Raw genomic sequence first — 12,751 nt, 5'->3', positions numbered from 1 at the left:
TTTTTTTTTTTTTTTTTTTTTTTTTTTTTTTTTTTTTTTTTTTTTTTTTTTTTTTTTTTTTTTTTTTTTTTTTTTTTTTTTTTTTTTTTTTTTTTTTTTTTTTTTTTTTTTTTTTTTATTACGTAAAAGAATCGTATCGATGGACGATAAAACACGATAGTCAAAATTTTATAATCCTTTGTTATATGAAAGAATATCTTCCTCGTGACTGATAAAGTAAGATCTGAATAGAAAATTTAGAAACTGTTAAATCAATCTGTAAGTTCAGGTATAATAAAACATCAAAGAAATACAGAGGTTCCTTCCGATATACGATCGTGAAATAATTTGAAACTAATTAACTGACAAAAGTTGAATCAATAATACCATAATATCTGTCAACGACAAAAATAACCGAGAAGGATATGAAACGCTAAAAAGCGTAGAGAAATGGCCAAAATTCCGTCGGAAACAGGCGAAACAGTTCGACTGGAGCGTCTGCTAAAGAAAATTCGAGAATCTAGCTTTTTGTTCCTCAAGGCTGACAGCAGGGGGAGGGGGAGTGAAGAAAAACCTCACTCCACCCTCATCACGTTTAGAGAAAGCTCGAGATTCGTGGTTCTCGTGGAGGAATCGGGAAGTCCCGAGGCGGAAGAAGCGACCGACTAGCGGAAAAAAGCATAATTGCGTGCTCGTTCCGATGACGCGGACTCGATTTAAACTGCTAGCCGCATAGCTCGCAAGAAGCAACGAAAACTAACAGGGATCAAGAACGGTAGAATCCCTAGGGGATTCTCGCGAACACGCCTCGTTTCGCGCAGCGGTTTCGCGCGTACAAACTGACGAGGGTGCGGTTCTTTCGTTGCAGCTTACAGCTGTGTTCCGTCGCTCGTGTCAAGCGAATCGAGGCTTTCTTGCGCGTAAAACGAACGATCGATAAACTTCGTACAGATTAGTCAAGCTACAGTAACTCACGAAAATATTGAAATACTTTTAGAAAGCAAAAGACTTGGAACAAATCTAAAAATACGTAGATATTACAAGATATTTATTGCAAGCGTATATTTAGTAGAGAAGCTAGTGTAACGAGTGTTAAATATGTTAACCAATATATTATTGTTATGGCCGAGCTTATTCTACTTTATTTTATTATTATTTTATTCTTTTACTCAAACGTAGTGGTTAAATCGCAATTCGGAATTTGGGAATATTGCTGTGAAAGGTTTTCAGGATTCAAAGGTTCGCAACCTAGTTTGATACTCTCTATTTTACAAGGCATAAACAAAATTTGAATAACTCATTACACCAGCTTGCTGCTCCATCATTTTCATCCGCGACGACTCGGGACAAACATCAATATTCATGATTCTATCAGGGCAGCTTCAATCTTGACTCGAAGGCTCTTTTGAATCATCACATTCTTTGATCAAAAATAAAAGGTAAAAAGCATATTTAACCGATTTCTCTTACCTACTGAAACTTAAAACTTCATTTCTATGCGACACACTTGCCTGAATATTTGTAAATTTTCCACAGAAACGGTGTATTTACCCTTTAAAAAAAGTACGGCCGTATTTTGCACGTCTATCATTGAACGTATCTGGAGTTTGTCCCTGTACAGTTTGCAAACCAGTAAATTTGCACACGTGATACTTATGAATAGGAACATCAGTGGGAATATTAAAACGCTGAATATATGACATATTACACTTAGAATAGGAAGAAAATATTGGATAAAGATGAAAGAAGAGAAGAAATTGGTGAAAAAGAAGCAGAAAGGATCTTTCCCCCGTTTCTAGAAGCAAGAACTCGCTCTGGCTGGAATTAGGCGGACCGCTTTTCCTGCCTCGTTCGTCCTTGTCGAATTTAATAATGGCAAATTTACAGGGTGCGACGGGTTTTTTCGCGAGTTGGTGCAATTTCCCGCGACAGTGGTAACGAAGTTCTTACGATCCGCACGTTTCCCTCGTATCGCAGTAAAGCAACCAGTTTTACGCGACGTCCAACGTATTAATGTTAACGGAGCAAGCGCATGCCACCACCCTGTCCGGAAGTCGTGCTGAAAGTCGTTATGGTGCCAAAATCTCGCCATTATTTCTCGAGAACACTTGAAAATACATCGTCTGTTATTTGGTCCTATTTCTTTTAGTAAAAGTTGAATATTATACAAAACATTAATTATGCGTATGTTCTTTATGCGTTCACTTAGAAAAAGCTTACTATTTAAAATTCGAATAATTTAAACACCCGTTTCAAAATTTCCAGTAAAAGTTTAAAAATATATAAGATCCATATTTCGATATAAAATTTCTCGAGCTTGAAATTTCTTTGGATATCGATTTTAGAATTGTACGATACTTTCGGTATATATAATATTTGAATATTTTATTATTAAGTATTATTAAGTATTATTAAGTAAACGGTGGTATTTTATAATATTTGTAACTATAGTTAACACTGTAAGAGACAGTGCTGTAATCCATGTGACGTCGATCTTTTTGGGGAAGATTTGGTATATAAGAGGAAGCCTCGAGAAACCTGGATTCAGTGTTTGACCGACTCAGAAACACTTCACTCGTTCTTGAGACGCTCTCTCTTCGATCCTGCTATTCTCGTCTCTTGTCTGCTCTCGTGTCTGGTGATTTCTTTCCACGTATTCCTTATGTAGGAACTTTGTCTCTTTACATTAAACAAAATCTCTGTTTTATTCTGTTCTAGAGGATTTTCATACCCAATCTTCCTGTTTTCTATTTTGCACAGAATATTCATACTATATAATTTCCATCTCCCACTTTATATAAATCTCTCTCTCTCTCTCTCTCTCTCTCTCTCTCTCTCTCTCTCTCTCTCTCTCTCTCTCTCTCTCTCTCTCTCTCTCTCTCTCTCTCTCTCTCTCTCTCTCTCTCTCTCTCTCTCTCTCTCTCTCTCTCTCTCTCTCTCTCTCTCTCTCTCTCTCTCTCTCTCTCTCTCTCTCTCTCTCTCTCTCTCTCTCTCTCTCTCTCTCTCTCTCTCTCTCTCTCTCTCTCTCTCTCTCTCTCTCTCTCTCTCTCTCTCTCTCTCTCTCTCTCTCTCTCTCTCTCTCTCTCTCTCTCTCTCTCTCTCTCTCTCTCTCTCTCTCTCTCTCTCTCTCTCTCTCTCTCTCTCTCTCTCTCTCTCTCTCTCTCTCTCTCTCTCTCTCTCTCTCTCTCTCATTTTTCTTAGAATTTTTACAAAGCATCTCTATTCTCTACTTTACATGGAATTTCCATACACAACCATCGTGTTTTACTTTATCATGAATTTTTATACTGCACTCTCATTTTTTACATTACATAAAGTCTTTATACGACGTTTTCATACTTTTCCTACATTACCTTCAACTGATCACAACTAACCCTATTACATTACGTTCTTTCTCTTATCACCAAAATAACAATAAGTGCCATTTTAAAAATCAGCGAAGAATAAAAACTTATTCGTTACTAAATAGACGAACCGTTAATAATGTGCTGCTTTCCTGAAAAACCAATTTAATTCCTAATGAAATTACACATCGCCAAAAAGTGGGCAACAGTTCGAGCACTTTCGAACCGTGACGCGCAAAGGATCAAACAATTCACTTGCTCGTCAACAGAACGGTAGATTGCGCGTGAAATTCACAATGTTAGCACGCAGGTTACACCATGGACGCTCGTGTACTTCGCGAACCGTCATCAGGATCCACGGCCAGAGACCCGTATACACCAAACTGGTCAACGATTTTCGGAAAATCGAACGTACTCGCCGGAGGAACGAGTTCGAGCAGACCGTACGTGTACCGGTTATTCCGGTGGTCATTGTTTCCGTTGAATTCGATCAACGGACACGATCGAGAAAACAGTTAGTCCCATTCCCATAGCCAGCGAACCGATTCGAGAGAGTGCAAGCTGCACGAGACAGCGGAAGCACTCGAGGAAATCCCTCGATGCCGGGTCCTGTCCGGCAATCGATTGCCGAAGAAAAGCGTTCCAGGAGAGAACGATGCACGCCTGTCGACAAACAACCGCGGACCTCCACGATCAACCTGGTCTTGCCACTCTTTCGCCCTCTGCCACTCGCTAAATTGAAATTCGATTCCACCGCGAAAAGAGACCAGTTCCGTGTCCCGCAGAATTCTCTCCGAGCGTAATACGCCGTGACAAAGATACTCTAATGCGACTGTGTTGAGATGAGCCGTGGTGATCGTACAGTAGTTGGAATCGTAATCGATAGGCGATAGTTGTAATCTTGGAAAAATTAAAGGTGAAAGACTTGATTTTAGAAAATCTAGGAGATTAATTATTATTTTTTAATTTATCTTTTATTTATTTATATTATATATATTTATATGTATATGTTAAGTGAATTTATTATTTGTATACCAGGGACAACTATAACGCTTGGCGATAATAAAATTTATTACGATCTACGTTTGATTTGTAGATTGAAGTTGCATTAAACGAAGGACCTAACAAAACGAGTAAATATAAAAACTGCATGTTAATCCGCGGCGGAATCGGCTCATTAAATCTTCCACCGTTTCATTTCCCGCTTGTAAATATTTCAGCAAGCGGTATAGCTTCAACCATCCGAATTTAATAAGCATCTCGCTTTTAAACGCAACAATATTTCAATGTTTCAGTTAATCACTAAACTTAATTTATACAACCATCCCTCCAGCATTTCGTTATCCGTAACCAACCTGGTTTCCGGCCAACGAAGCGTACTTTTAACTCTGATACGAGAACCATTGATACACTCTACGTATTTATGCAAAATTATACTGTGAAGAACGTAAAAATAAATCTTCGATTTAGTGTTATATTTACTAAATTACGACACCGTTCAGAGGTCTTCAAAACTACTCTTTTATCGAGATTGCAGATATTTATGAAGATTCATATCTTTACAACTAAAGATATTCTACATAAACGTTCCACGTCAGATCTTTTTATTTAAATTACTTTAAATCCATGCAGTTTCGAGGCAAAATATAATAATAACCACCCTAAGATTTTTTAAAAGGGGTGTGCATCCACTGTAACTTCAATCTAGACGAAAAGCTTGATACTTTCTATGACACGGTAATCCCAGAACAGGATTTTCTCATCCTCTCGTCTTTCTCTCTCTTTCTCTTTGAACCATCCTGAGGGAAACCGGCAAGGAACATTAAAGCTGTTTTCACATTGTCGTTCGTGGAGGAACTCTCCGCCCGAGTACTTGCCATGGTAATCAACTGGAAGCCACTGGCTGGGTCCATTCCAGATTGCCCCTCGTTCAATTAGCATACATACGATGGCTACGCTCGCTTTCGGTCGCCTGCTGGCCCTTCGACCTATTTTCTTCTGAAACAGAAGTATCCCCCGCGCGTTAATTGATTTGACGTGTGTTCTTCTCCCTGTTCTTCGTGCAACGCGTTGTGTGTTTGGATTAATTTGGATTAAGCTTCCGAGCCAACTTCGTTGGTTCAATCCGAAGTTTCGAGTATCTTAAAACCTGAACACTTTCGACTATTTTGAAAATTCGTTCAACTTCTTCGTTGAATTGATAGACAGCAATATTTGCAAATGATTCGCAAGTTATATCGATTAGTTAGATAAACATAGTATAATCATCTATAAAAATTTTCGTACACTTTATAAAAAGACAATTTTCATTTAAGAAAATAACAACAAGGAAGAAAGGTAGATTATTTGAAATCCCTAAAAATATATGCATATGATACATATAGGAAGATTTACGCAGTTTTCGCTTTAGTTGTACACTTTTACTTTTAAAGACAGCCTTTCAGAATGTTTCTTGATACACGTCAAGGTGTCTGTATAAAAAGACACATTAATACAAGAATCGCAATTTTCTAAGTGTCCGACCATTTCGACGAACTTCGCCTGCGTATTCGCCAGAAGCTTGTGCTTTTGTCAGACGAAATATAGCAAACTGTTCCGCCATTCCTAGTCGAAGTTTTCATACTTTCACGAGCCATTGGGACCATTCGTTGGTTCTTCTAGAATTTCAAAAAGTTTCGCTGTCTACCATGGTAAAATAACAGTCAGAAACAAAGAAGAAACGTCTGTCGATGGCTTTTAGCGAACCTCTGGTTAACTGAACTATCGGAGTTACATAGTAATTTCCATTTGCCATTGTTACCAGGCGAATAAGATTTTCAGTGATTCACCGTTTATCGTTTGTATACGAGGTGTGGCATGCAAAAGTAAGACAAAAATATAGGATGTAATTCTTTCATTCGATGTCCCGTTTCGGAGAATATTAGGTTTGAGAAGTTATTTCACCAACTTGGTTAGTTCCAGATTGGAGACAAGTGGATAATCGACAGGAGATTATTTTATAGACGAAAATAAGTAAAAAATGGAATTGAACTTTTTTCGTTTGAAGCTTCGTTCTAGTGAAAATCGAGTTCGTATTTGACGAATGTTCAAACTAGATTTTGTCGAAAATCTAGCTTTACATGAAAAATTCGTATTCTACATTTTTAACTTATTTTTGTAGGACAATCTTTTGCCAATTATTCATTCGTATCTCGTTAAAAGTCCATAAATTCCAAATTCATATGCTTGATATCATATGTTTGATAAACATTCGAACTTGATTTTCTCGGAAAAGCGATTCAAAGTTAAAAAGAAAGCTACTCTCTTCGTGTTTCGTACACAGAATAACTTTTGCACGGGTACTTTGCTCTGTAACACTTTGAAAAGTACAATACGCAGTTGAACGCGATTTTAAAATTAAAAAAAGAAAAGGCGATACAAAATATATCGATATGACAATCTCATTATACAGATTTCCTGTAAAGTACGGTTTGCCTCGGCGGAAATTCGCTAATCGTTTTAAATAGCCCATTATTGATAATTTGGATTCGATGCTGCCCCCAATAATTCCACGATACGCGTTTAACATTTTAAATCGCTGCGTTACAACACACTTCGCGTCACTGATAAATTCCCTCGAATGCCCCATTCGATTGTTTCACAAACCCCCGGTGTTTATCCCATCGCGACCATAGAACATCCTCTTGCGACAAAAACGAGAGATTGCGGATGAAAGCAAAATGATCTCATACGTGTACGTATATCTTCGAATTAACTTGGAAAGCCTACGTAAATTATTTCACGATTTTTATTGTATTTATTCGTTCATAATTTGCCCTTAATATGATTTCTCAATATGAGATTTTCCGGATTAAATTCTAAAATGTTACGAACTCTTCGCTGAAGTGAAATCTCACGCATGTTTCTCTTTGTGCATTTGGGACTGAAATTAAAAGTTAAGTGTGTAATTTACAGATGATTTAATTGATATAACTCGTCCATACGTCTGTACGTGTATACATATATCTCAAATGTAGTTTAACCTGTTCTTATCTATGATGAATAACAGTGGAAACGTTGACAGAAGATTGTAAAGCACGAACGATCTTTATAGGGCAATAGACAAGTAGTAGGAGGCGTGTATTCGCCCAACCCGATTAAATTTCGTGTAAATTTCAGACTGATCCGTGTACCCGTGTCGTATTTCATAACTCGTTGCCCGTACACAGTTCTCGTTCCTTTAATTTCCGCCTTCCTGCTTGGCCCCGGTACGATATATTCGCAGTTACCTCGCACCACAGCAAATTCATCTGGCGGCAATTACGAAACGATCTCTAGCAACCGATAAACCTTTCGCTGCAAGCCGAGCCTTGCATGCGTTCGGCTTAATGTAATTGAACCACGAATGAGACGATCATAGAATAAAATAAAAGGAAAGTCGAGGAACAAGTAATATCATGTTTATTGTGCAGATCACGTTCGACCGATCGAGCATCGTGAAACATTCAGAAGGACAAGCTTAAAATTTCTCCGACCATCTTGCAAAGTAGTTGTTCCAACCACTTGTGTTTCGTATGTGTACAAGAATTAAATATTTTTTTAGCTTTGTTATTTCAAGGTCCTGTTGCTATACGCACAAATGTACAGAGTATTTTTTTTTTTTCTTTTTTTTTGGCACTTTAGAAATTCGTACAGAAAACTAGCCACGATTTTCCAGGATTCTCTTTCAGTATCATCGGCCAAGAGCCAACCACAGGGAGGAAGGAATGGTTTCCGTTCCCTCGGTTCATTGCCGAACATTTTTTCCGAAAGATCCATGTGCGGTCAGAAACATTCCTCCAGATAGGACCGGCGGCCTTCAAGGAATGTCTTTTTTTATGCTGCTCCAGCTGGCAGAGGATCGCTTCTTCGAGATTCCTTCCGGTTCCGATAAGCCGAAAGACTGATGAAGCTTCGAAAACCAAGAACAGATTCACCACTGTGCGATGGGAAGCTTCGTAGATTCTACTAGTATGTTTTGCTCCATCTAAGATTGACAGAACCATTAGTACGTCGAAAGAATCCTTTCTTGCAAAATTGTTGATGGTTTTGTTAAAATGATTCGTGAATTTTTAACTCTGTATGGATAATTATAATAATTCTCGGAGGACTTTGTTCTTTTCATATTTACAAAACAAAGAAAAATTTCGTAATAATTCTACTTGCAGAAAACTCCTCAATAATCGTTGGTAATATAATAACATAATCAATATTCATTGGCTTGTTTCGTTGAAAGCTCGATAAGCTACTGGTCTTAAGAAGACTGGAAAACAGTTAACGAAAAGATCGTCGTCCTAATTTGTACGTAGCATAAGAGTCGATTCTTATTAATTGCTGTAAAGAACGAATATTCATTGACTCGTAGGATTAATGATACCTCGTTGAGGGATAAAGTTGTTTGGTCCGCGTGGCTGGTGTCTTAAAGGCTAAAGGGGAGCACGCCACGCGTTAAATGGACGACGGAAGAAGATGGAGGATGATGGATAGAAGTAGAAGCCTCGACGCTAAGGTGTTTCGTCCCGGTGATAAATAGCGGTGCAATAAAAGTGGGCCGAGTAATTCGGATGCCACGTTATCCGATCGTTGCGTTAAGGGAATAATAACCTGACTGGGGTTGCACGATGGAAAATGGAAGTAGTGGCTTTGCAGCTTCGCAGAATTTCTTTTCGATATAGCTCGGTTCACGAAGAGAAAGACAGGAGAATAACAAATAGAGAGACTGGAAAATTCTCTTCGATCGTTAAACGATTACTAACGATACTGTGGAGATCTTATTTCTCCTAGGGAATTTTAAAACAGGTTTTAGATAATAATATACTAATTTGATCCGTTATTAGAGAATTCCAATAAACAGACAAGATAAGACAAAACAATTCTGTTATATAAAATCACTGAACAGCACGAAATAAGCTTCGGTTCTCGATTCCATACAACGACTATACACAAACACGCTTCCTACGATATACATTAACCGAGAAATTTATTGCGCGTATATCTTACCATTATCTCCAATTTTCAGATAACCAAAGCATCGTGTATATAATGCCGATCAATCGAATACCACGCAAAACGACGTTCTCTGCACGGTACTAGTAAAATTGCTCGTTACAACGATGATGGAACGACAGTCTCAACAGAGAGAAAAGGAAGTCGATGGAAGAAGAATCGGTGTGGGACTGGTGGACAGGATGAAGGGAGGAGCTACAAAAGGCTGGATATCATAAACGACAATGAAACTCCCGAAGGAAGCTGGAACAAAGCGAGATAGTGGCGGTGTATACGTGTGCAACTTTGAAAGGACAGTGACGACGTACAGTGTGGACGTTGGATCGAGGAAGGGAAGAAGGAAAGAAAGAAAGGGGCAGAACGACACGCCGGGGATCGCTCGAGTTTCTCTGATCGGTCAATAACGATTTCCCGGGAATATAAATGTCTCCGCGAGCAGTCGTCCGGGCTGTTCGATTCGGCCCGTGTCCGGCATTGCCTTTTAATCTTGTAGCTTTGCCTCTTTTAATCTCGTTCCATCGACCGGCTGCGCCCTTCCATGCCGCTCTTTTCCGTCCACTCGTTCATTCGATGCAATTTCTCGTTTCGTACGTACGGTCGAAATCATCGCTCATTCGACTGTACGAAAAAACCTGCTGGTTGCATGAGAATCGTTAATCTTGACGGATGAACCGAAGATGGAACATCGTTTCGTGTAACGATTGGAAAATAGTAATTATTCCATGTATAATTGCGTCTTATTTCTGTTTATCAAATTAATTTCATTGGTCGTTTTTAAATTGAAAACCTGTTTCAGACATAGAAAATTCAAGAACAGTTTAAACATAAGAAGAATCCTCAATTCCTGTACTACTGTACCATTTTCGATAGGATCGCGACAAAATTCCAATTGCCTCTCACATTCTCGCCATCGATATCCTATCAAACTTCTACAGCTCTAAACGCACACCAAACTACTGAAACAAAAATACAAATAATACATTTACCAACATTTTCTTCGGTCTCCTCTTATTAACGGAGAACGGATTCGTCAGCCAGATGAGATCTTCAACGCAAGAGAGTTCGATTCTGATCAGAAAACTTCAATACCCGGAACGATTCTTTGCTTTAGCCGAAAAAGAAACTGTTCTCGGTGAGTGAAACCGTACCTTAAAGTACACGTATTCATATGTAACTTCGAATCTTCTTCAATTTTTCCGATGATATACCTCTAAACGCCTTGAAACGATACTATGCGCAAAGCTTCTTCCGGTTCTTCCTCGAGCTATCTTTTACAGGCTTCGAAACGATGTATCAGTAAAGAGAAAGATTGCAGGGAAGATTTGGAAGAGTAGGTTCGTCTCGGGGCACACTGAATTTCCTCGAGGGAGAAATTGTTGCAGGCAGCAGCCTCGACGGTGCTTTCATCAGCGACAGATTTTTCTCATCGAACGCTAAACTTGCGGGGCGAGGTGTGACGCGCGTGCGAGAGTCTGTAAAGCTCGCTTTTGTCACTTTCCCTGGCTCGTGCATCGAAAATCCACGCCCTTTGACGCCTCTGGAAAGTTGCTGCCGACAGCGATCAGGTTTGACGGGCAATCGACACCGATAATCAAAGGTTCGTTCTTTTTTCCTTTGCCACTGAACAATTTTTACGTAGAACGCAAAAATTCAATTACACCACCTGGACCACTCAAGCTTGCAACATTTTTCTTTTTTCTTCCGCTTTTTTTTCTCTGCGCGTTTAGAAGTAACTTAAACAGCCAAGAACCATTCTACCACTTACGACGCAGCACTATTGTTAGAAAAATGAAGTTTCTGTACGCGCAGCTTACTCGATAACCGCAATTTATGCTTTATTATAAGCAAAAAAATAGAAAATGGACGGAAGGGGTGAAAATACAGAATTTTGAATTTTAGAGTAATCCGCGATGATCGGAACACGGATAAAAGTTCGATATCGCAAATATAGAAAAGAGAAACATTCGTATCGGGACTGAAAACGCAACGTCCATTGTTCCCCTATATTTTCGGTTATTTAAGCTTATCATTGGCCCGACGATTCCGTGGGATCATGGGAGATGGATCAGGATATTTAGAGTGGCGCATCAATCTCGCATCGAGCTCCCAAATGGCCGTTCGGTTGCTCGCAAATCCACGTCGTTTCACCGGCCGGTGCATTAAACAGGATTTATATTTCCTCGAATAGGAGCCGATGGGATCGATCGGTATTGTCGACTGAAAGTAGCGCCATTTTGCATCTTATTTAAGGGAACCGTGCACATGTGAGCAATTCGCGATTCAGTAAAAAGAATCACCTCTATACATTTTCAAATTGGTTCCAAATTTTATCAGTACAATTACGACAGCCGTGTCTCATTACAGCGCGAACAAAAGTTCAAAATGTTTTGTATAATATATACAATACAAGCATAAAGATTTTTCATGATAAGTATTCAAATATTTTCGTGAACCAATGTATCCACCACATTATAAAAAATTCTACTGTACTCTGTTTAAGGCATTGAGTTTACGATATTTCCATTTTTGTGTGTCTTCGTCCCATTAAGTTTCGATTTTATGAATTCTTCGTTGGTTATTACGGTTTGCACCGCACCTCGCATGTAGATCTACGATATTCTGGTTGAGTTTACTGGTGCCGGTGCAAGGGATCGGCATCCGTATACCGGGAACGATAATCTCAGAGGGTGAAACCAAGTCTTGTAAATCCGTGGAATAACACGATGTCTGGTTGTGTCGTTGCGTTGAGGAGGGTCACAGGATTTTCTACGGATAAAGGATATACACTGGGTTAGATTACGCCTGCGAAAGCGTTAAAGCGATTAAAAGATAGGACTCTGAATGGGAATTTAAAAATCAAACGGTTCGGTTGAAGAATATTCATTAAAAATTCATTCCATTCAGCTCTCAAAACGCAAATAACTTATTTCCACTTATCTTAAAGACGTTATTTATTACAAGAAGATGGCGCAGACATTGCTAAATTTTCGGACAAACTTTTAGAAACACTATTTGTAACATTACTTTTCTCCCCTTTTTCACTCGATGTAACCTTTAAAATCTCTATAATCTTTAAATTCTGTTCGACGAAATAGCGAAATTTCAATCGTGAATTCAGCCACGAAAGAATTCGCGGAAAACGAGCGGAGAATCCGAGACACGCGGTGAAGCAGCGACAGAAAGTCGACTCTCGATTAGGAGGACAGGCGACGATCGAGTGAGATCCCGTCCGTCAGAGTGGTTCTCAGTGGAGAATCGAGCGACTTGGCGTGGCTCTTGACAATATCTACGGCAAGAAGGAAACCGACGAAAGGGTTCGGTGGATCGTGGTAACAGTCGGTCGGGTCGCATAAATCAGCTGCACGAGACCCTCGAGCGGCAGAGGTGTCGGGGCCGGCAGGCCG

General features: G+C 39.3%; 1 protein-coding gene across 1 annotated transcript in view; it reads left to right on the top strand.

Annotated features, from left to right (window-relative positions):
* The window catches only part of LOC100743639 (RDS/peripherin-like protein xRDS35), a 73,907-nt gene extending 61,162 nt beyond the window's left edge, over positions 1 to 12,745 (top strand). The window contains exon 6 of the mRNA XM_033323220.1: positions 9,361 to 12,745. Within this exon, the coding sequence (XP_033179111.1) occupies positions 9,361 to 9,384 (24 nt within the window). The 3' untranslated portion in view covers positions 9,385 to 12,745. The remainder of the gene's footprint in view (positions 1 to 9,360) is intronic.
* Positions 12,746 to 12,751: the final 6 nt, after the last annotated feature.

The sequence above is a fragment of the Bombus impatiens genome, unplaced genomic scaffold, assembly GCF_000188095.3.
Source record: "Bombus impatiens unplaced genomic scaffold, BIMP_2.2 scf_0843, whole genome shotgun sequence".
NCBI lineage: Eukaryota > Metazoa > Arthropoda > Insecta > Hymenoptera > Apidae > Bombus > Bombus impatiens.
This window is presented reverse-complemented; position numbering and strand designations above follow the sequence as displayed.